General features: G+C 36.1%; 1 protein-coding gene across 2 annotated transcripts; it reads right to left on the bottom strand.

Annotated features, from left to right (window-relative positions):
- Positions 1 to 897: 897 nt before the first annotated feature.
- gdpd2 (glycerophosphodiester phosphodiesterase domain containing 2) lies at positions 898 to 26008 on the bottom strand. Of its 2 annotated transcripts, XM_089134879.1 has the most exons (16): positions 25851 to 26007; positions 24904 to 25013; positions 20034 to 20243; positions 19270 to 19373; positions 19053 to 19146; positions 18896 to 18955; positions 15496 to 15594; positions 15158 to 15251; positions 12489 to 12628; positions 11678 to 11760; positions 10154 to 10313; positions 7802 to 8023; positions 6400 to 6548; positions 5746 to 5893; positions 5513 to 5595; positions 898 to 2638 (listed from the first exon to the last, which is right to left on the bottom strand). In XM_089134879.1, exons 3-16 carry the CDS (start codon positions 20106 to 20108, stop codon positions 2572 to 2574), a joined length of 1578 nt encoding a protein of 525 aa, XP_088991005.1. In that variant the 5' UTR covers positions 20109 to 20243; positions 24904 to 25013; positions 25851 to 26007; the 3' UTR covers positions 898 to 2571. The 2 variants fall into 2 exon arrangements, with proteins under 2 accessions (XP_088991005.1, XP_039520576.2); XM_039664642.2 differs by lacking the exon at positions 24904 to 25013 and having other exon boundaries at positions 25851 to 26008.

Below are 26008 nucleotides of genomic sequence, written 5' to 3'. Positions count from 1 at the left end.
GTTAGACTATTACACCCCCCGTTTGATGAAATTCTAACTATGAATGAGAAGGTCAATTTCAACATACAGTCCTGTTACCTAAACTTTTTTTTAGATTTATTTTTTTTTTTATTCTAAAAATATTAACTTTAGGTAAGGCACTAGAAATGGCTCAGTGTCCTCATATGCTAATAGCATCAATGCTATGTGGCCATGCCATATATTTGATAACTTTTTGCTTAAAACCCCAATCCTGTCACTTTCACTCCTGTTACTATTTTTTTCTTTTTCTAAAAAAATAAAATTAAACCACTATTTTTATCAATTTTGTTTGGCCCATAATTTATACAATTATTTAATTGATTGATTATTAAAATATTTAATGAACATTTTTGAACATATAACCAACAATTTCCTTAAAATAAACACTTTCTTGTGGGGAAAACAAAGGAATTAATTGACATCCTTCTAAACTTGCTTTTTAAATGACACATGATTTTCGGTAACAGGATTGAGAAAACATGCGTCCATATTCTGCTTAAACCTTGTAAAAAATAAATAAATAAAGTTGCCTGAGATTGACCAATACACATTTTGAATAGTTAAATATGTATATTACATTCAATATTGAAAAAGATCAAAAATTTATTTTTGAAGATTTACAACAAGCAAATGTCACCCATTCGGTGGAATGGCCCAATTGAAATTCCCATAGCCTGATTGATTAGATGTAAAGATGTTAGCAGGGTGGCATAATTTATCACATCTGTTGTTGTACAACAAATTGAACAATTAAGGTTCCTCGCCCTATAACATTCATATATTTTAAATCACTTCCCTTTTTTTTTACAACATTTTTTTCTTTTTTTTTTTTTTTTTTTTTTGCAGAGATCTTGGAAGAATCAATGAATGCGGAGGGCAAACATTCATTTTTATGACCTCAAAATAAATCAACTGTACTAGACAACCAGCCTTGATCTCCAATACTTTTTGAAAAATACACACACACACCAATACAGTTAAACTTACACAAATTATTTCTGAATTTGTCTTAAATGCCTGTATTTCCCAAAATAAAAATCGCAAAAAATCTTTACAAATATATTTATGTATAAACATTTTGGTCCCACTTTATATTATTTAATTAGCGTTGGATACAGTTAAAGTTAGGGACATGTTTGGTGGTATTGTGATATAACAATAACTACAGAAATTAATTACAAATGTGATTGCATTTAAAATTGCCTTACACTTTATCCCATCTAAATATTGTCATTTACATCAAAAATAACAGTTCTGCCCCCAGTTTCACAAACAAGGTTTAAGTCTAGTCCAGTCCCAGACTAAAATGCATACTTGAGCTGTTTTAACTGAAAGCAACATGCACTGAAATTTCTTAAAATATGTCAGTGCCATTTTTGTCTCAGGTCTTTTGTAAGGCACATTTATAAAAGCTACTTAAATGTCCTAATTGAACTAAGGAATAATCCTGGCTTAATCTAAGCCTTGTGAAACCAGCCTATACAAGCCGGTTTAGGTGACTAGCCAGCTATGTTTCAGTTTAGTTTGTGCCAACCCTGCGTTTTAGGAACCATGAAAGTGGGTTGGCTTTTAGCAGTGTTCATTGCCATAGTAACTATCAGCTGTGAGTAAAGTGACACATGTATGATATGACGCAATAAAGTAACTCAACAGCAAATGATTTTAAAAGACAAAATCATGGCTTTTATTAAAAAAATGTTGTATGATTTAGAGATTATTTCTGTAATTATCTGTACAATTTCAGTTTATCAATAATTATTACGCAGATTTTAAATGAATACGTATATAAAGGTAATATAAATACGCTTTAGAATCAATAAATGAAGCTATAAAATGACTACATGTGAGCTTAAATGTTCAATTCTCTCTATTTTATAAACTAACTTCACAACTTTTACTTGCACTGATATATAGTAGCTAGACTTTCTTTTAGTTTTCCTCTTTCACAAACAGCTATTTTCTTCTTGCTGTGTAAATTTGTTTAAATTCGTAATAATTAAATACTTTTATTTAATAAGTGAATTGTGCTGCTTCTCTCACGAGAAATTAATTTCAATGTGTTTTGAATGAGTTTCACTCTTTCTCAGCATGTGATTGGCTGTTCGCTACTGATGTCACACCTAAACTCCTAAACTCAGGATCAAAGCCTGAGTTGACAGAGAATGTTGATGATCAGCAACATGGTACCAACAAAGCTTGGTTGGATTGGTTTGGTTTTGTCAAGTCGAAACTAATCCCGCAACCCTGAGTTTGTTCCACTACCATCATGGTACAGGCCCCTGGCCCTGGTATTAGGCTGAAATAACATACGTTTCTCAATGGGTGGCAGCATTGCACAATTTGCTGCCCTAATGAGTACATTATATCAAATACATCTCAATCCAACTAATCAATATATTGTATATACAAACTAAATAAAAGTACAAATATTATGTGAATTTCCTGCATTACACATTTAATAAGACGTGATTTTTTTTTTTGATGACCATATACAATCCTTCAAAAAGTGAAAAAAGGAAATGCCCTTTCATAATATGATGATATGATCTTTCAGTGTATAAGCAGGGGGACTCCTCTCTGTTCTTCTTTATTTCGATGAGAAAAACGGTTCCTTTTCCTGTTCACAAACAAAGAGAAAAATGCCCATTATAATTTGAGTAACAAATTTGACAAATTTGGTTTTTTTATTATTATTATTAATCTTAAAACATTTGTTAAATGCCCTGAAAAAAAAGAGCATCAAAGAAAGAATGAATAAATAATCAATAGCCTTGAGGTAGGTTTGTATTTTTTGTATTTTGTGTCATGGTATGAATTTGTGTATGATGGACATTTTCAGTTATTGGTGAAAAGTTGCATAAGCCTTATGTTGGTAACAAGTTAGCTTGCCTTGCAGTCAGTTTTACTTCCAATTTATAATAAACAATACATTTATATTTATAATGTAACTGATGGTTTCTGTATCATAATTCTAATTTTATGTATTTTTACTGTATTATGTATTATGTACATTTTACATTTATTATAGAGCAAAAATGAAAAATGGAAATTCTGTTAAATACACTATTAAATGTTAGAACATAACTAATACAAATGTAGCTGCAAGCAGCCATTACGGGGCCAAGCACAAAAGCAGAAGACAAGACATGCCAACATGGCTGGGAGTTTCAGACAGCAGCAAGGAGCAATTAAATACATTTAAAGATGAATTTAGGCAAAATGGCTTAAATTAGATTTTGGTGAAAATCGGACCAACAGTCTAGGAGAAGTTCGAAAAAGAAGGGTTTTAAAAAAAATAATAATAAAGATGGCAGACAGGAAGTTTGGCTGATTATGGCAAACCTGGTATCTATGTTTTTGGCATAACTCAAGGAATCTATTAAGATCAGTGTCATTACAATAGGCAAAATTATTCAAAAGTTATTAACATTTTCAAAAATTAATTATAACTTTTGACCAATAGGTGGCGCTGTTTCAAAAATCTTTTGAGTACCTTCAGGGCATGCTGCTTATACTGAGTTTCGTAACAATTCGTTCATGAGTCCAAAAAATACAGCATTTTAGCACATAATTTAAAATGGCCGATAGCCAAAATGGCAGATCTGGGAAAATTGGATATTGACTCGGCATGACGCCCTGAATCACAACTAGTCAGAAGTTATGAGAAAAAATAGCCATTTTTCATATCTCTGGACCAGTAGGTGGCGCTGCAATTTTGGTGAAAATTGGAAAACCGTCTAGGATGACTTCGCAAAAGTTTTTTGGAGAATTCAAAATAGCGGCCATTTTTTTATGACGGAAAATGACGTCATACTCATAGGGTGCATTCGAATCGTCATGAGCTCAGGAATCAGAGTTTTATTGATAGGCCTTATGGTTCAAAAGCTATTAGCATAATACAATTTAAACTTTGGAACAGATACCTTCGGTGCTTGGCCCCTAAAATTACAAATGGTTTAAAGCTATTTTTCATGGAATATAGTATTTATTATCTGTGCTAATCATTGTTGTTTTTTTATTCATGTGGCCTTATAATCTTTAGGCTTATTAAAATAACCTCTCCCAATTGTGGTGACATCTCTTGTTTACTGGCTTGAGGGCAAGACAACCTGTAATTATAATTGAAGACTCCCATATGGTGAAACTCAAGCTAATGTTGTTTATACATGTCTATGTGGTGTTTCAAATATATATATATATAGGTAGGTTTGTATTTTTTGTATTTTGTGTCATGGTATGAATTTGTGTATGATGGACATTTTCAGTTATTGGTGAAAAGTTGCATAAGCCTTATGTTGGTAACAAGTTAGCTTGCCTTGCAGTCAGTTTTACTTCCAATTTATAATAAACAATACATTTATATTTATAATGTAACTGATGGTTTCTGTATCATAATTCTAATTTTATGTATTTTTACTGTATTATGTATTATGTACATTTTACATTTATTATAGAGCAAAAATGAAAACTCGGCATGACGCCCTGAATCACAACTAGTCAGAAGTTATGAGAAAAAATAGCCATTTTTCATATCTCTGGACCAGTAGGTGGCGCTGCAATTTTGGTGAAAATTGGAAAACCGTCTAGGATGACTTCGCAAAAGTTTTTTGGAGAATTCAAAATAGCGGCCATTTTTTTATGACGGAAAATGACGTCATACTCATAGGGTGCATTCGAATCGTCATGAGCTCAGGAATCAGAGTTTTATTGATAGGCCTTATGGTTCAAAAGCTATTAGCATAATACAATTTAAACTTTGGAACAGATACCTTCGGTGCTTGGCCCCTAAAATTACAAATGGTTTAAAGCTATTTTTCATGGAATATAGTATTTATTATCTGTGCTAATCATTGTTGTTTTTTTATTCATGTGGCCTTATAATCTTTAGGCTTATTAAAATAATAATTGTGGTCTCCCAATTGTGGTGACATCTCTTGTTTACTGGCTTGAGGGCAAGACAACCTGTAATTATAATTGAAGACTCCCATATGGTGAAACTCAAGCTAATGTTGTTTATACATGTCTATGTGGTGTTTCAAATATATATATATATATATATATATATATATATATATATATATATATTTCAATATGTCTATGTGGTGTTTCAAATATGGTTATTTTAAGTAATTACTCCACGACCACTAAAAAAGTATGTTTTTTTATAGTGCGAGTTTGAGTGGAGGTTTGTATATTCACTGCGTATACTAAATGAAGCAAGGGTGTAGAGTTACATCCAAGCTATTTTAAGGCATGAATAAACATTTTTTACAGGAGAAACATAAATGTGTCATTTTGTTGATCAAAGATGAATTTTAAGGGAAACAATTATTGACTCCAAGGGGACTTAAACAATTATAAAGCACAACATTTTTAAAGGTTTAAAGTTATTATAATCTATCCATAACACTTGAATTATCCCCACAAGAATGTAATTTAATCAACTACAGCATTATACCATTCAGTGTATGTGCTGAGTTTTATTGTTTACCTTTGCCAAAGAAACAGCCCAAACATCAACAGCAATGATATCACATCAGCCGAGATCCATATTTCCATGTACTTATTAGGCTCCTTTCATTATTACATGCATACAAAAACACACAAAGGATTCCAGACATGTTACATATTCAGACAAGCCCATGTGAATTATAAACGAGGGGAGTAAAACAGCTTCTCTTTTTTGGCACAATAGACATTGATAGGTGAAAGGCTGAGATTTACCAGATGCCAGTCAGGCTTAGACATGTTTTTGAAGATGTGGCAGGCATTGGTGGTCACTGAACTGGCTCCAGAGCACCACAGTAATGAGAAGAGCCAGCGCTCATTCACGACCCACAGATTCATGGACACATTTTTCCCCCGCAGCTCACTGTCCAGCGAAATAAACAAAAAATGTATGTAAAAAAAAACATAGAAATCTTTTCTAAGCATCTTGGCTCCACATCAGCGACCTTTTCGACAGGTCGCAACAAGCCAGTTTCCAACACAATAGACAGGAGTGGCAGGGCCGTTTTAACGTGCAGTCTTATTCATCAGTCAAGCTTTTCTTGTTCAATTTGATTATTTCTTCATCTTTACTGTCAGGTAAAATTATAAAATGACAGGTGCACGCAACCGGACAAAACAGTGTCTGGAAAAGGCCTCATTAATCTTCATGTGTTGAAGTTTGGCAAATCAGCTTTCCTGCTACTATAATCATTATTAGATACATTTTGTTTGTTTAAGCTATAGATCAGCCCATCATTTTTCACAGCATTTCTGTCATCTTTGTAAGAAAGTAAAACCCTATAAGAATGATCCCTAAGGCTCTTTACAGCAGCGGCAGTATCAAGTCTCTGCATGTCAGATAAGCTGCGCCAATCCTCCTACACTCACCTTATTTTATGAGCGCTCAGTGAACTATACTTCATATTCAGGAAGCTTCCACCATCTGCAACCATTTCGTCTACCACATTATACACCTGCTTGAACCCTGGTGAGATATTTCTCACATTGTGTCTATATTCTCGAGGAAGCCACCATATCTGAAAGTGATACAAAGCATTAAAAGTGCATTTAATGGTGCAAAAACACACACACATACACAAAAGAACAACTTGTAGCATTCATAAGAGTCATGTTTTTTAGGGCGTTAGGGTTAAAGGGTTAGTTCACCCAAAAATGAAAATTATCAGTCCGAGAGCTTTCTGTACCTCCATTGAAAATGTACGTATGGTATACTGTCCCTGTCCAGAAAGGAAATAAAGACATTATCAGAGTAGTCCATGTGACATCAGTGGGTTAAAGCATCGAAAATACATTTTGGTCCAAAAATAACAAAAACTACGACTTTTTTCAACATTGTATTCCCTTCCGGTTCTGTTGTCAATTCTATTCACGAGTCCGCAGCGACGCTGATGATGTAAGACGCTGCTGACGTGTATCTGGTGAGTCCGTATTCGGGTAAAAATAAATATGGCTGGGCAAAAAAAATGCAAGTCTTCCTCTGTGTCGAAATCCTTAGACATGTTTGCGAAGATTGTAAATTAAGCTTGGGCGCACCGGATTACACGTCAGCAGTGTTTTACGTCATCAGCATGGATTGACACCAGAACCGGAACACAATACAATGCTGAATAAAGTCGTAGTTTTTGTTATTTTTGGACCAAAATGTATTTTCGATGCTTTCTAACTAACCCACTGATGTCACATGGATTACTTTGATGATGTTTTTATTTCCTTTCTGGACAAGGAAGGTATACCGTACATACATTTTCAATGGAGGGACAGAAAGCTCTCGAACTAAATCTAAAATATCTTAAACTGTGTTCCAAAGATGAACATGCGGGCTTGGTTGGGACGTTCAACAGGCATTTTTGGGTGAACTACCCCTATAACATTAAACTCAACAAAACTTCAAATAGAAATGTTGCCTATTTATCTGAAATTAAATGACTTTATATTGAAGTACTAAAATTAACAAACTAAACTGAAATACGTAATACATAAAATGGAAATAATAAAAATGGAAAAAAACACAATGTAACAGAATGATTAAACTTAAACTAAAAAAAACTAAAATCATAAAAGCTAATTTAAAATATTAAATACTATAATAGTAGTATATAAATAACACTGCTAGAAATAAAAGGTTTTAGGATTTTGTCACTTGGATGCTAAGAAATTATGACATTTATGAAAGCTTAATGGAAAAATGTATTAAATTAGAAAATGGTCACAAAACCATTTTCACAAATGGTCTCAGACTTTTGGACCCTACTATATACAGTAATATTACCTTGTCTGGTGAGATGCCTGACTTGTTGATAGTGTCAGTGATGTAGTAGGAGTCGCTGTTCTCGAATCCTGTTGAGTTATTCTCATTTTTTAGGTCAAATATCAGAGAGACATTATGCTTTTTGGCCAATAGCAAGAGCTCAGAAAGAGATGGTACTGTCTGGTTGTCAGCCTCTCTCTTCTCTTCCTCTGAGAGCGATGAAACAGACTGAAATGGATCTGTCTGTATTTGAAAAAGAAAAGATCTCATTTTAAACCAATTTGTCATTACACTAAAACAGACCATCTGAACATCAAATGCAAAGTGAGATTTTTTTTTCTATCTGCTCAAACTGGATAAAGCTGCAACCTCCGTTCAGGTCAAGGTTGTTTTGCTAGAAATCTCCTACCAAAACATACTCCTTCCTCCTTTTATGGTGCCTGTGAAACAGGGGTGTAGCACCAGATGTTGGGCCCCGGCCCCAGTCACAGAACCAAGGGATGGGCACCTTACAACACTGCTTTGTTTTCACTATTATTCAAAACTTTTTTTTTCCACAAGATTAAATTCAGAGTACCAATTGCAATAACATGGCAAGAAAAATTAAAAACCGACTAATTGTAACTATTCAATTTATTATAAAATAAAAAATAAATTTAATAACTGAATTGTTAACATTAATAATATTAATATAAATGTAAATAATAGCTACATTAAAATGTGGCCTTCAATATTCTTGAGCGGATGGGAATTCTGATTTGCCGCTAAACTCATACGCTCAACAGACTTCTCTGTGATTGGCTACAGCACTGCAAACAGGAATGCTTTGTAAACGTGGAATGTTTGAATCTCTTTTACTGTCTATTGACCTTATTCAGAGCAGCGCCATGACAGGTATGAAAGTGAGGCTGTGAGGGATAGACTTACCGTGTTTCCAATGGCATCCGCAGTAAAAAGCTGAATAAAGCGGCTAGATTACTTACAATTTTCCACAGCTTACATTGTCGGGAGTTTTTTGTCAACTGACATTTCTTTGAAAGATATTTTTCCAGTGTTTCATGAGCAGAACAATCCGAAAACACATTAAATAACAGTACAGCCCATTGAAAAGATGCAAGTCTATCCCTCACAGCCTCGCTTTCATTCTCATTCAAAATCAAAGATGGCGCTGCCGTGAATAAGGCGTATGGTTTGAATGCAGCCGACTGCGTGTATCTAATTAAGTCTCTATAGTCTGTACTCAGTAAAACTGTGCAGAGAGACTGGTATCATCACATTGCACCATTTAATTATTTACTTTGTGTAAAGTGCCGGTAGGCTTCTTTTGACCACACTACTTCACTGAGGTAAAGGAATAAGTAATAAATTACAGTTACACTTTTCTCTCACAAGCCTCCTCACCATTTTGTCCCGTTGCTTTTATGAACTCTCTATCTATGAGCTTCTCCCCTGACTTAGTGCCTCCATGTGCACCCGATTGCCTCATAGACAATAAAAGATTGCCTATATGAGCTTCTCCTTCTAGTCTGTAAGGTAATTTCTCTACTGTGCGACAGACAGTCCTGTGGTTATGACGCAATCGTTAGCCTATTTTTACAAAAAAAAAATTTTTTTAAAGTTTCTACAGGGCCATAACGTAAGATACAGAGTGATGGAGCCTTTTATCCATAGTCCTGTTTCTTAAGAAACAAATAACGGGTTAAAATAACTTTGGACGCCTCAGATGTCAAGTTATTCGCTATCAAAGTGACGCCAAAATGAATGGGAGTCAATGGAATGTCAACAACTGGACAACAGGTGATAGTCTGCTACAATGGCAGCTCCCAAGCGAAGCTTCAGTTTCCGGTGTGGTGAAGAGATAAAACCCATAATGACTCGTGACTAAGTGATTTTCTCTGATTTGTAACCAGGCACTAAAGCGATTACCCATAAAACTAGCTTTGAACCAATCGGATTGCTTGGGTCCTAAGCTGGGACCCATCTCTTCAGTGGGACTCATCTCTTCTCCACACCGGCCTTGAATTTATCTGCTGGACTACAAGACCAAAACATTTCTACTTTTGATTTATAGGGGGATTGCAAACATTTCAGGGCACAAGCTGCTAGGCAAATAAAGAACGTTTCTCAGTTTTACGGATGGAAAATTACGGATGGAAGTCTTGGGAATTTTTATTCCTACCAATAGCATATTATTATAATTATGTGATTTTGCCATTTTAATATTATGGATTATCATTATATAGCAATACATATATGCAATACAGCAATTACTGTATCAAATGTGTTATAAAACTATATATAATTGAAAACTTAAATTAAATAAAATGCAGATGTTTTAAATTAAAAAAATAAATAAAAAATCTTTGTCCTCACTCTTAAAAACCATTCGCCTGCATTCAACGTCTGTAACTCTTGCAATGTGAAGTTAGTATGGTTGTCGCCATCTCGACCTGGAAATTTCTTCTTCACATCAGTTGTTCGTAGCAAAAAGTTTTTATCGTGGTCATGCATAAGAAAAGGCTTCATGTCCTTGCTGAAAAAAGATAGACAAGTGTATTAAATCACGCGCACACACAAACATACAGAGGTGGACAAAGTACACAACTTCCTTACTTGAGTGAAAGTACAGATACAACTGGTCAAATATTACTCCGTTATAAGTAAACGTTGTAAAGATCGATTTCTACTTAAAAAATTAGTTCACCCAAAAATGAAAATTATGTGATTAATGACTCACCCTCATGTCGTTCCAAGCCCGTAAGACGTCCGTTCATCTTCAGAACACAGTTTAGGATATTTTAGATTTGACAGCAGAACCAGAACACAATACAATGCTGAATAAAGTCGTAGTTTTTGTTATTTTTGGACCAAAATGTATTTTCGATGCTTCAAAACGTTCTAACTAACCCACTGAGGTCACATGGACTACTTTGATGATGTCTTTATTTCCTTTCTGGACATGGACAGTATACCGTACATACATTTTCAATGGAGGGACAGAAAACTCTATATCTCAAACTGTGTTCCGAACATGAACGAAGGTCTTATGGGCTTGGGACGACATGAGCGCGAGTCATTAATGGCATAATTTAGGTTTTTTTGGGGGGTCAACTAACCCTTTAAGTAGGCCTACTTAAGTATCAAAAGTAAAACGTAAATGTCAATGCATTTTACTATTGTTGCATTGTTGTACAGTATACTGCTTACAGTACATCATGCCACTGAATCTATGCCTACCTACCCTCATATCGGTATAAAATGTATTTCTAGAACACAGTTCTAATAGATTGAAAGTAAGATTGAATAAGTGCACTCAAAAACATGGCTGTTCCCTCAAACAGTGCTCATAGTTTTTTTTTTTTTTTTTTTTTTGGCTTTTAGCATGAATATGTTAGCCTTGCTGTTATCTATAAGCTAGTGTACTCCAAAACAATGCCACATTCGCATTTAGAAGACCAAACCCAACGTTGAAAATGAAAACCAGGTTGATATCAGAAACGCCAGATTGATATTAATCTCCATCACTGGACAGACGTTGTATTGTGGTTGAAAATTAAAATTGGGTTGACGTCAGAAACATTAGGTGGGTTCTGACGTCAACCCGACTTTCATTTGCAAACAAAATGCAACCCCTGCAACCAAAATCATCCCCAGACTGATGTTACCACTTTCTACTCAAGGACCTTGACAGAACTGAAGTGGAGTAAAACATATATTTGTCTTTCAAATGTAGAGAAAAGTTTCCAGAAAAAATAAGTACAGATCCTCAAAAAGTGTACTTAAGTACTCAAGTAAATGTACTTTGTTACTGTCCACCTCTGCAAACACACACACACACACACACACACACACAAGCAAGTGTATATAGTGCTTCTGAACAGAATCTGAAACTTTTACCTGAGTTGCACATCCGTTTCAAAAGCCACAACGCCACACTCCAAACTCTTCCTGAATGACATCATGGTATTCTCTGGAGCCAGCTAAATATATAATTAACACACACATTTTATATATATAAATGTTTTATAAGGACAACAGAAATCACTTTTTTCCAGAAAGAACCATTAATTTTCTACACAAATATGTTCAGATTTCTATTTCATGTATAAACAAAAAAAGAATTCAGAGCTGTAGCATGAGTTCTTCACACGCCTCTGTTTTTATTCACATGTAGCCTCCAGTCTCCTGGTGAGCGCAAGAAGATCAAACCTACAGAGCTCCAGATGTCAAAACACCTCCTCCACCTTTCATGCCAGTTGAATTTATCAGGTTGTGTTTGAATTGTAGACTGTCAGCCATTAAAATTATATTTCTGAATGAGGACTACATGTTTTTTTTTAATAACTGTATTTGTTTCCATTGTGATTATTTAATCTATAAATTGCCTATGCTTGATAAATGTTCCAACATTTATGAGCAGACTGACATGCTAATGAAATACATTCCCCCACGTTGATAGCTTACAACCTGGGAACTATGCCATAATCATCATAATCCTAAACGGATTCAGAAACTACAGCAGATGATTCATCCTACAGCATGTCTTATTTATTCTAATAAAATAATGTAATTCATCCTGTAGTTCAGCGCCGACATGAAAAAAACAGCCAAAACAAGATTTTGACGGGCACACCAGTGTAAACATGAACTAATAATACACATTAACAAAAGGTAGTTGTCTCAAAATGAAAGTTACACTGTGACTTACCATTGGAGCGCCACGATGACCGACGAGGGAGGGTTTTGGGGGAAGATTATTGGTAATGCACGGAGAGCAGATTGCAAGAGGACACAGGAACACAGCAGCGGACACGAAAATGAAGGTCATCATTATAAAAACCTTACAAGCTGGCAAAAACACACAAAAATATTCAGTACATAGAATTTAAATTTGAAAATAAAGCATAATTAAGTTTAGGCCTAGCCTATATAAATAAGTAAGTAAGTAAAATTTATTTGTATAGCACTTTTCTCAGATGAAGATCACAAAGTGCTTCACAACAAAAGAAAGCATACAACTCTCATAAATACATTGCATCACAAAAACAAAATAAAATACATAAAATAAATAAAATAAACAATACGTACACATTAGACCAGCCTAACCACCCTACAATCTAGTTAAAAGCCTCTTTATATGCATCATTAGTGTTAACTTTCACATTTACACTGAATATCTCATAACTTTCATTAATATGTCATCAGCAAATATACAATGCTTTATTGCACGGCTCTCTGATCAGCTCTGATTGGTCAATCGAGGCATGCAGAGGTCTGATATTTTCAGTAGCTCCTCATTGCAGTACTAGAGATCCTGGGGGCATAGTTGGATCCAGATCCAAGGGGTGGGGATGGATAGGATTAGGGGTGGGGTTAGGGATCAGGGGGTGGAGATAGGTGGGTTTAGGTTTATGTAAGGTTTTTGTGTTCTGCAGTGAGGACCAGCTCGATATTTTCCTAATATTTGCTGTCGTCTATGGCAATTGTCACTCTTCTCATCCGGGTAACTGAAACTGGCACTAGCCTACTATCATCTCTCTATCACACTGCAGACCCTCTCATGTTTTTCCCAGCGAGAGAGCTGGAATAACCCTGCCCACAGCAACCTGCCACTCATAATCCAGTGATCCACTCACGATCCAATCAATTCCTGACGGACAAGTCTATTCTGACAGATTTTATGAACATCTGTTTCATTCCTAGACATCCCAACAGGGAATTTCTGTTAGCAATTTACATTTCATGTCGACTTAAAGTTATAGCCTACTGCAAAATGATTTAAATCAATATTTTAAGTAGTCTATAGGCTATGGAATAATTGACGACAGGGCGTAGAAAAATAATGCGTGGCTGTGGCCGTACATTTCAAGGCTATATTTATTTGCTTGGTCAGTGTGGTTGTGTTATTTTATTTTATTTTATTTTATTTTATTTATTTATTTGCTGTTGTAAGGACATTTTGAAACAACTGAAATCATTTGGTGAAGTGATAACTGTAATGTGGTTAAGAGAACTTTTTTTAGTTGTACATTTCCCTGAAAATGATTGCACACCTTTGGCTTAGAATGTTCGTCAACAATCAGATTCAAGCATTCAACAGCCCCATAATATAATCAATATTTAATGTTCATGTTTTTATCTATTTAGTGAAGAGCTGTAAAATAAACCAGATAAAGTACAGTCAGAAAATATTACATTTAAATGTATTATAAGCAGTGTTGGGAGTAACGCATTACAAAAGTAATACATTACAGTAACATATTACTTTTTGCTGTAACGCAGTAGTGTAAGGCATTACTAATCAATTTTCAGTAATATTTTACTCGTTACATGTTCAGTGAGGCTTGTATTACAGTTGTATTACAGTGTATTGTCTGCTTTTACTTCTTAAAGGCAACAGACTATGTGAAAGTTTTAAAGTAGTCTTTTAGTGCCAGTTCAGAGCGGTCGCGTCTGTAACATTGTTTTTTCCTCATAAATGCGAACACGAAAACTAAAATAAAATGAATATTTTAAGTTCTATAGAGACTGGAGAGCCAACCCTTTCTCATCCGATTTGTGCAGTGTAATTAACAGAATTACAAAAAATGTATTTTGCCTCCTATTTTTTTGTCACGCACGTCTTTTCCCTAATATTAAAAATAAAACAGACTGATATTTGTCTAATGTCTGGAGTCCTTTAAGGAAGTAGCCTATATACGTTTCAATACATGAATTTTCTGAGAATTTTTATTTCAAGTTTTGACTGCAAATGTCATGTCCATAATGCTGGACTTACCCAATTTTAAATAATTTATCCTCAACTAGTTTTGTGGTGTAGGTCTACGTATTTTATAATGTTAACTTCAAATAATACTAATAGCCTAATTTAAAGATAAGGCAGCATTGGATATGGACTGTAAGGAGAATAACGCTGGAGTTGGAAGAGGTTTGTCGCGATTCTGTAGGTTCGTGGATCTGAGTCGTGTGGCGAATCGCGATTTCGGTTTCATATTGCATATCGTTACAGCCCAAAAGTTAAGTTCTACTTAGTTATTTTGGTGAAAGTAACTCAAAAGTAATACATGAGTAATGTAACGCATTACAATTCTGGGACAGTAATATTGTAAGGTAATGAATTACTTTTAAATAACAGTAACAAGTAATACCTAATGTATTACAGTTTGGAAGTAACTTGCACAACACTGATTATAAGCAATAAGCAGGGCTCTTACTGGCTGGGCGAAAGGTGGTGAACACCCCTTTCCAATATGCAATTTCAACCAAAGGGGGCACCCTGCCCAGAACATTATTTCTAGAGGGCCCACAGCAACAACCGGGGCCCCGGATACCCCAGCTACGGCCCTGATTATAAGCTGTTTAGGAGCCACTACTAACCAGCTGTTTGAGCTTCATGACAACTCTTGAACACGAGCCAGCTGATCAAGGTCAAAGCCACTACAGCACACAGATGCAGGAAAGGAGCTGTGGCCTATGGGAAACCAAAGAGGGGATTTTCATACTCCATACAGACACAACAATATGTTATAACTGGAGGTACAGGCACCTGAGTGTCAGTTCTATGCATATACAGTATAAATGTTACACAATGTTTAATCATATACACAATATGCTTTCTTTCTGTGTGAAATATTACTCTTTCATGTTATCTTTTACATTAAAATGTCATACAATGAGAACCTGCTACAAAAACAAGAAAGACAGACAAAACATACCTGAAATGACATATAGACAGTTTTCCACTCTTTTTCCCACATTATACAAACTCCAGCTGTGCAAATAATAATAGTGAGGAGACCGAAAAACAAAATCACCTGAACAGAGAACAGAAAAATATTAACATTCATTCAGAAACTTCCTTTATGTTCTTAAAGCTGACTAACAATGATATAGTGTTACCAACGTGTTTTTTTAATACTAATTTCTTGAGCATTGTATGTATCTTAAAACTCATATTTACATATTATTTCTACATTTTCCAAATAATTAACAAAATACAGCTTACTAAACATTTATTTGGGGCTAAATTGTTTGTTTGTGTAAAAATAAGCTCTGTAACAGCCATACCTAAATTTAAAATGTAAATTTAAAATAATCCATTAAAATAAACCTACCCTAAAAATTATAACCTTCATTTCTTTGTAAATGGGCGAAATTTTTATTTCCCCCACTGTACTTCCTTGTGTATGTTTTGGTACTTTTGTTAAATTTCCTGTCTTGTGTGCCATTTAGAAGTGAGTATCCCTTCGCTAACTGACACATGGAAAGGCCTTTGTAAAAGGGATTCAGTTGTTCACTTCGTTTGGAACGCTCCTTTAAATGGCGTCCCCTTCCCGAAGTGCCTTTCAAGGATGCAAAAAATTCAGTTTGGAAAATGCTTGTCCTTTGTAATTTTCCCTTTTGATAAGACTCCCCGGGTGTTTCCCGTTACCTTGTTACCCCCCGTGTATATCCCGTGTTTCTCTTGTGCTTTGTCAGTCGATGTTGGGATGTTCCTGTGTTAGGTGTTCCTTCTGGTTTCCCCGTTTTGAACTTGCTTCAGTTTGTTTATTAAACGTACTCTTGTGCACTTTGATCCTCATTTATTAAACATACTCTTTGCACTACAGACTGACCAGCTATGCAAATTATATAAATTGACAGCTATGCTTTGACTACGCTTTTAATTCTCATTTCCTGGAAAATACACTCATAACGTTTTGTATATTTCTGGACTCAGAACTCAACTTTCATATGTTAGTCCTCAAGAGAATTTTTGTGAGTTTGTGGAGCGGGCTATACAACCCAAGCTCCAATGGCCACGAAGCTTGGCCCACTGCTGACCCCAGCTGTGATGACTGTCATTGCAGGGTCCTCAGCCACCATGGGAGCCATGCCAGAGTTTCCAACGGTCAAGTCCTCCGCACCCGAAGCTAAGGCCAACGGCAGGCCCAAGGCATCTGAGACCGGATGTCTAGTGTGGCGGATCCGTTGCTGATGCCTGTGCGAGCACCTTGGATGCCCAGTTCAGCGCTCTCAAGCCCGGCGGCCTCTGCACTCCCTATGATGGCAGTTGCCATTTTATGTGTTTGGGCTGCACACTTTCTCCTGCAGCTGATGCCCCTGTTATGGCCACGTGCGCTGTTTCTGAACTCCATGTACCCCCTGCTGCGGGCACCATTTCTGAAATCGCTGTGTCCCCAGACGGCACTGTTGCGGCCACAGAATTAGATTCCTAAACTCATTGAGTCCTCTGATGGCTCCATTATGGCCATGGAGGCCAGTAGCACCTCATTGCAGTACACAAGATCCAGAGGGTGGAGTCGGATCCAGATCTGAGGGGTGGAGTTGGGTAGGTTTAGGGGTGGGTTTAGGGATCAGGGGGTGGAGCTGGATAGGTTTAGGTCAGGGGTTCCCATTCCTGCTCCTGCCAACCGACTGTCCTGCACAGTTCATCTCCAACCCTAATCAAACACACCTGAAGAAACCAGCTATTGTCTTCAGGATCACTTGGAAATTAAAGGCATGTGTGTTTGATTGTTTGATGATGTTTGGCACCCCTGGTTTAGGTATATGTAAGGCGGGAGTATCTAGAGTATCTAGATCCCACTTCTCCATGTGGATTTCATGTTCTGCAGTGAGGACCATCTCATGGAGGCCCACCCTGAACTAAATAACCACTGAGGTTACAGTATATCCTCAAACTCCCTGCTCTGTTATGATCTGACTATTACTGAACTCCCAGCCTGTTCTCTCTCAGTCAGAGAGGCCATTCTAAGTTCTCCAGTCTCTTCGGCTCCTCAGAAGTGGTTTTCAGCTCCGCTGTGGTGACATTTTGCTACCCCTTGGTGGACTTTTGCTCTGCCGTGGTGGTCAACAGTTCTGCTTGCTCCACCGGGGTGGTCACTAGTCCGGTCTGCTCTGGTGCTGATCTACTCCACCATGGGGATCTTCGGTCTCGTCTGCTCCTCTGTGGAGGTCTTGGGTCTTGCTTGCTCTGCCCTGACCACATGCTGGCCACCTGCTCATCCTGCATTGCCCTGGTCACCTCACCTCACCATACCATACCAGTTACCAGGTACCTTTGGCACCCCAATGGGCTTCATGCACAGCTGCACTACTTCCTTAACTTAAGCCAGCCCCTTGTTTCCTGTCTGCCATTATTGGCCACATTGATTAATTCAGGTGTGTCTGATTATTGTTGCCATGACTACTGAGGTCAAGCACACCTGAATTATTCAATTTGGCCAATAATGGCAGACAGGAAACAAGGAACTGGCTTAAGTTCAGGAAGTAGTGCAGCTGTGCATAAAGCCCATTTCTTTGCCACTCCACAGACGTGGCCCACCATCCCTCCCCTGGTCAACCTCCGTTCCACCATCCACCTGGACTTATGTTTTTAGGTGTTTCTCCCTGTGAATGTCTGGAAGTGGGTGGTTCTGTCATATAATCCCTGTGTGTGTATTGGGACTTTTATTTCCTGTCTTGTGTGCCATGTTTGTTGTCCTTTGTAGTTTTCTCCTTTGATAAGTCAAGTCTCCCCAGGTGTTTCCAGTTACCTTGTCTAGCCCTGTGTACAGCCCTTGTTTTTCTCTTGTGCTTTGTCAGTCGATATTTGGATGTGTGTTTGGTGTTCCCAGTGGTTTTCCTGTTTTGGACTTGCTTCAGTTTGTTTATTAACCCTTAAATGCATGACTGTTTCGCCAATCATTATTACATAATCGGGTCTTTAGCGACCCGGATCAATATCTCACATGGATGGATCTCTACCTGTCGTGATAATTTAAAACTATCCTGATATTAGAGCATATTAAAGCATATTTTGTTACCCTATCAAAATGTATTTATTTTTTCTTTTTGTTTATAATAAATTGATTGAGTCATTGATTGACTAAGGAGGTTGATGCCTAACTATATACATGCATACAGTATATATATATATATATATGTGTGTGTGTGTGTGTGTGTGTGTGTGTGTGTGTGTGTGTGTGTGTGTGTGTGTGTGTGTGATTATTTATTTATTTTAAAAGGTCCAAAAAATAACTTTGCGAAAAATTAAAACATGGCTAAAAGTTTCATTAAATGTGACCTTCATACAACAAATACAAAAAGTAAAATAAAATGAAATAAGGGTACCTTATGCAGCCAGTGCAAATTCAAGGGCTCTCCAATAACAAAATGTAGCAATCCAAATACCTGAAATAAATGAAGAATGATTTTGTTTGAACAGCCAATATTTACAAATGCTACCCACTGGCACTCAGCAATCTGGTTCGCATTATTTCCTTCTTACCAGTAGAAGTAGACAGTAAGTGGCTAGCACAGCAGAAACGATCATCACTATCATGTAGCAGTTCACCCATGTTTTCAAGCTTTTAAAGGCCTCACTGCAAGAGGAAAATAAAGCAAAATGGCACGATCAGTTATTACTGAACAAAGTGGGAATCAACATGCCAATGGATTTACAATTATATAATTTGCATATTGTGGAATTTAGTTTATTTGCTCACTCGTTTACTTCGGTGCGGTCGTTGAAGGCAATAAAGCAAACGTACATCCAACTCAGGGCAAGTATGGACACAAAAGACAGAAAAGAGAACCAGCAGCAGGTCCTCTACAAACAAAGACAAAACAAGACTGCACACTTCAAAAATGGTTTCTCTTTCTGTAAGTCATTAAGCTCTTCTCTTTATTCAGTTTAAAAAGAGTTAAATAATAGTTTTCCCTGATCACTCCTCCTGTTTGCAAGTGATGATTTAGCCATAAATGAAAGCCTGGGGGCATCGTGTTCTCACGTCGAGTTTCGCTTACTGATTTGAATATCCAAAAGTGGGGCCAACATCTAAACCAAGTGGTTATTATTATAGCCGATTATTACTAGTCCATTTCACACTGGATTTAAGAAATATCTGAATGCAGCAGTAATTGTTTCTGACACAAATCAAAATAATTGCTTTTTTTAAAGGCTAATTAACATACTTTTCTGCCTGTTATGATCATCATCTGTCTCCACAGGCTTGTACTCATGATAATTAGATGATAATTGCTCATTAAAGAGGCACTCAAAAAACACTTTTCTTTGATCCTGTTCTAAATTTATTATGGTAAACTATTCCGCCTCGCTCAACTGATTGTGCGAACAAATACTAGGAGAGAATGGATGCATGTGGAAAAATGTGATTGAAAAATTGTCAGGGATTAAAATTTTTTGAAAGATTCAAACAGGGATTGAAAGTGTCAGGGAAAATTGACGTTTATCTGAATAAAATCTCACATTTTGTCTCTCATTCTCACTGTTCCAATGACAACTGTAGATCCCTCTGAGGCAGGTTTTGGCAATCGAAATCATTGTTTTTTCCACATCAAATGATTCCAGTTGAAAGTATGCAGGTGAATTGGGGACTTGTCAGGTAGGTAATGGTAGGTATGAATTTATACTGTTGCAGGTGTTTGATATGAATGACTCACTGCTTCACACCTGAACCTGAGAAGGAGATAAGAGAATCAAGATGTTCATAATGGAAACCTGTTCTTTAAAGCTCAAAACTGTCTGTTTTTGGCTTTGTTAGTCAGGAAACGTGAATTACAATATCGGGGAGAGGGGGAGAGGGGGAGAGGGGAAGAGAGAGAGAGAGGTTGGGAAGAGGGAGATGACAGAGCAGGAATGAAAAGGTTAAATTTAATTATAAAGGAGTGGCAAAGCTTTCAAAACCCCTGAGGCATAAAACTACAAGACATCCAGTGAGAACGATCTCACATCAATCACTCATTCTAATAAAACCATGGAATGTTCTACCCCAGTTTGAGTTCAATGCTGCAGCTGTGCAAATGATAAATTACATATTTAACCTATCTCTAATAAAATGTTGCCAAATGCTTGAACACTGTATTTGAGTCTCCTTTAAATTCTATTGACATGAGATATTAAAGATTATTCTGAGCAAGTCAAAATGACCTTGCTCCTGTTTTGACAGGGTGTGCATATCATGAAATATAATCCACAATGTTATGAATACTTTTCCTGTACAAGGTGTTTTTGTCTTTAGGTTCAATGAATGTGAAACCCATGATCAGATAAACATGTCTAAGCAATAAGTGTCTTAAGTGCTAAAGGCAACTGTGAGGAGACTAGCACAACAGGAAGGGAAATCCTATATAGAATATTGCTAAAATAAATTAATATAAATGTATATAATAAAATATAATATAAATATTAAATCCTAAATATTGGAACAAAAATGTAATTAAAAAATACTTCAATGTGCTTGTAAGTATTTTTAGTACACTTGTAATGATCAAAACTGAATGCATGTTTTTCTAGATCCTTAAAGAACTTTTAATCTAGGCTTTAACATTAAATCAACAAAACTAAAACTATATATCCACTATCATTATAAAGTTTGCCTATTTGTTTTTATAAATGAATCATTTTATTCAGCAAGTGTACATTAAAATTAATCAGCCATTATAATGTTACAGAAGATTCCCATTTCAAATAAATGTAGTTCTTTACCTTTTTATTCAAGCATCCTGAAAGAAACTATGGTTTCCATAAAAATATTAAAAACGCAACCGTTTAAAATTGATAAAAAATAAAATCTAATTTTATGAGACACTGAAGACCGGAGTAATTGCTACTGAAAATTCAGCTTTTCCATCACAGGAATAAATGACATTTAAAAATATATTAAAACAGAAACAAAGTTAGTTTTAAGTGTAATAATATTTCACAATATTGTATTTGTAATGTATTTTACATTATTGCTTTTCAATTGTCTAAAAAGCTCCCATAATAGCAAGCACTGTACAAATTGTTTTGGTTTTTTGTAAAAGGAAAGCTGACAAAAACACATGATAAAAGATTCATCTTCGCAGGAAACATAACAGTGCAATTAATGCATCTCAAGATATTCACTATTGTCTCTCAGCCAGATAAACTCCACAAATGCGAAAACATTACTTTATCAAAAAGCATAGAGGTAGACAGTGATGTTGAGGTCCATAAGCCATAACAAAACATTCCAATGAATCACCCTGAAACTGTCAGATCTGACTTACTGAAGTGTATCAGGGTCAGCAATTCCTGCTAATAGCTCTACATTATGCAATAAGGATACAAATCTATCCAAAATTCATTACAAAAAGTCAGTGAAAATTATGAAAGTACATCACACCCTGTAATCACTGCTGTGCATTAAGCAACCGTTTTGCCAACGGTGACAAGCTTCACAAAATCCTGAGGCAACAGTGTTCTTCTGGTTTGACAAAGAAAGAAAAGCAGCTTGTCAACAGATGTTTTGTCTCTGCAGTAAACCCATTTAAGATCAGACATCAAGAACTTTGATTAAATGACCTGTATTTGACAGTTTTTGCACAACACTAAAAAAAAACCCTGGGCCAATTCATGTATACCATTTTTCACACCACACCTCTCAGAACATCGTAAAAACTCCTTGCCCATGTTCATGGCTTGTTTTGGATTTGTTTGCAATATGAACTTATCAGTAGGAATTATTATTCAATGGGGTCTTGCAAAAATATCTCTTAAAAGATGAAACAAAAAAGTAAAATTGAACATTTTCAAAAATTAATTCTGTCATAATTTACTCACCCTCAAGTTGTTCCAAACCTATATAAATTTCTTTGTTCTGTTGAACACAAAGGAAGATATTCTGAAGATTGTGGGAAACTGAACCGTTCTGGGGCACCATTGACTTTCATAGTTTTTTTTCCCCTACTATGGAAGTCAGTGGTGCCCTAAAGGGGCATGGTTACAAACTTTCTTTAAAATATCTTCTTTTGTGTTCAGCAGAACAAAAATGAATACAGGTTTGAAACAACTTGAGGGTGAGTAAATGATGACAGACTTTTTTTTATTTTCGGGTGAACTATTCCTTTAAGCCAGTGAAATCATGTCTATAACTTTATACATCTTTAGTTTTGATTTTGTCGATATTTTCATTCAAAGTTCCCAAGTAATTTTCTGAATTTATCAGGGACTAATGAAATATAGGCATGCCCAAATGTATTGGCATGTAAGTTTGCTGCTTCAGAATATTTTTTTTTTCACATTTCTATAGTATAAATAAGCATTTCATAAGTTTTAAAAGCTGTCTTGGCTTATTTATTTTTTTTACAGAGTTGTGCCTTATTCATAACCAAATTTGCTCTGGCATGTTGTATATCAGGTTTTTATATCAGGCAGTATATCATCGATTTTCCAGATGCCCAAAACAGTTGGAAGGGGCTTAATCAGAAAATCTTCAGCTGTCCAATCCTTGTGGTTCTTTTTGACATTAATAATAATACGTTTAATTTATATAGCACCTTTCCCAATTGCTCAAGGAAACTTCACAATAATAGTAATAAAAAACAATCAGTTCACACATGAGTGGACAATAGACATTTGCCCAGTCCGAGCGATTGCGCATTACATTTTGAAATACAAACAAAAACAACACAGACAGGATGGCACCCAATTTAACATTATGACTGTAATACAGAGTTATGAAGAATGTTTCAGAAAAAAAACATGTCATGACTAATAATATTGTTTAAACAACTGGGATTTGAGTATAGACTTGAATTCATACAGCGTGGTTGTTAAGAGCCAAGGGAAGAGAGTCCCATAGCTCAGGGGCTAAAACGGAAAAAGACATGCCACCCATAGATGATAGGCAAAAGCGCGGCTCACAGAGGAGTTCACGACCAGAGGATCTGAGAGTTCTAGGGGGAATATAAGGAGAGAGTAAGTCAGAAAGATAGGCAGGAGCAAGACCATTGAGTGATTTAAAGGGAAGTAGAAGAGTTTTGTAAGTAATGCGGGATGACTCGGGTAGCCACTGGAGTTTGAACAGAATTTGAGCGGTTTGTTTGGTGTAACTTAGTAATCTTGCTGCAGAGTTTTGAATATATTGCAAACATGAGATTGAATGTTCTGGTAGTTTGGCAATACGGCAGAGTTGGAAAAATGAAGCTTTGCAGAGTTGACTAACGTCAGCATGGAAGGTCAGTGAAGGGTCAAGAGTGATACCCAAGTTTTTGACAGTGGCAGATGGAATAATTGATGTTTTGTCCTAAAGTCTTGGCCTCACTGTGTGCAGATGCACTGACACCCACCGGCTAGCAATATTGAGCAAGTTGGTGACAAGTTAACTCATAAACTTTGGAACAGTCTCTGAAAAGTTATCTGGGATCCAGACACACTCTGTCAGTTTAAAAACACATCTCTTTTACCTGGCGTTCACATAGAACATTATACATTTCTATTATTCAAATCAGTTAAATGATTATTAGGCTGCATAGATTAGATCAGCCGGAACCGGGGACACTTCTTACGACAACCGATGTACTCGTTACATCATAAGAAGAAGGGCATCTACGCTAATGTTAGTCTTTCCATTTACGAAGTCAGCCGGATCCGGGCCGTATCCAGATTAGATGTGAACCTGCGCCTGAACACAACCAAAATGCATTCCTGAAGTGCCAGCCTCATCAGCCCTATGAACGCCTCATGGTCATGGACACCTCAACAAACTCGTCTCCGTACCGGCGTGATGACTCAGAGTCTCCGACCTCCAACCAGATGGAACTGGATGAATATTGTGAATGTTCTGATCCAATCTGACTTCTGACTTCTGTAATGTTGCCTGAATCATAATCACACACTATTTGTTTGTTCGCCAAATAACTGGCCCTCGACTGAGTCTGGTTTCTCCCAAGGTTTTTTTTTCTCCATTCTGTCACCTGATGGAGTTTTGGTTCCTTGCCACTGTTGCCTTGGCTTTTGGCTTGCTTAGTTGGGGACATTTAATATTCAACTATATTATTGATCTGCCTTACTTCAGGTGGGCAATGATGCAATTTTCTTCTAGAAACAAACTTGTATTATTTTCATGTCATCTCTGTGAAGCTGCTTTGATACAATCTGTATTGTAAAAAGTGATATATAAATAAAGGTGACTGACTTCACTTGACTTGACTTAAGTTTGCTGAGAAAGTTATGTTTGCTTGGAAAGACTTTCTTTTTAAGGAAAAAATGTAAGTTTAACAATACTTTTATTTTTAATTGGAGCACATGAAAGGAAATGCATTCACCAGCTTGAAGACACAATACAAATATTTCCAGTTGCTAAGATTATTACCTCTGTGATGACAGGCATAACAGAACTTTCCAAAAAAGACTATGTCCCATTTTCAACAGGATCAAAAGATAAATCCCCAAACTATGCAGTATTTTCACAGCCATTGTGATCTTAGTAAAAGACAGAAGAAACACATTAATAGCTTTACAACTTTCTCAAATCCACTCCATCATCATCATGCTTTTGTATGTGCTTTTTTTTATTAAGCAAAGAAAACAAAACTGATGAAAAGTGCCACACAGAAAAAAATCTGACTTTTGATAACTGACTCACCTCTTTTATCGAAGTATTTCAGTGCAAGTAAACTTTTTTATTTAAAGAAATGTTTTTAAAATGTGAAAAAAAGAAGATTAAAAAAATTAAATATGGTTGCAAGAAAGCAAATGAAAGGAAAGCAGCCTATGCAAAGCTATGTAAAACCTGCACATAAATCAAACGACCAAGGCAGATGTTGGTGAACACAATGCATGCGTTGACTGTTGTGAAATAAAAAAAATAACCAGTTAAATATAATTGTCATGGGACCACTGACTTTCATTTTCTTCATTAAACTTGACCTCAACAACCTCACAGGGAAACAGCCTGCAACTTCTAAGTAATTTTTTTTTTTTTTAGCAAATCCATGTAAACATTTAACACAATCAAACATTTCCCCATAAACATGGTTTAACCTCTTGATAATGATTTGCAAAAAAAGTTTCGCATTAGAATGCACCTAAGCACTTTTTTTAATCCTGAATACAATCTATTTTCATTTAGAATTTTTGCAAACTATAAACGCATTTTTTTAATTAATTAGAGAAGAAAAGAAAATAACCTATATGCACCTGTAATGACACGCTTAAGCACACCTGACGGTATTCAGCTCACACGTTGTTTTCAATAACATTGGATCAGAACAAATAGTCCGAGAGAATCAGGATAAACTGAATTTGCAAGAAGCTTACCTTGCTGTAAAAGTAACAAAACGTTGATAGTGAAATCCAAATCAGTCTCTAGCACTTTTCAGCAGTCTCTGTACTCGAAGTCATGCTGAGACTTAAATCCGCGGATTGAATATTAATAAGGCGGTAATGAATGAGCTTTTCATTCCTCGTTGTTTTTA

Source organism: Pimephales promelas, chromosome 9 (assembly GCF_988280905.1).
Source record: "Pimephales promelas chromosome 9, fPimPro1.hap1.1, whole genome shotgun sequence".
Classification (NCBI taxonomy): domain Eukaryota; kingdom Metazoa; phylum Chordata; class Actinopteri; order Cypriniformes; family Leuciscidae; genus Pimephales; species Pimephales promelas.
The sequence above is the reverse complement of the archived record's forward strand: the minus strand, read 5'-3'. Positions and strand labels throughout refer to the sequence as shown.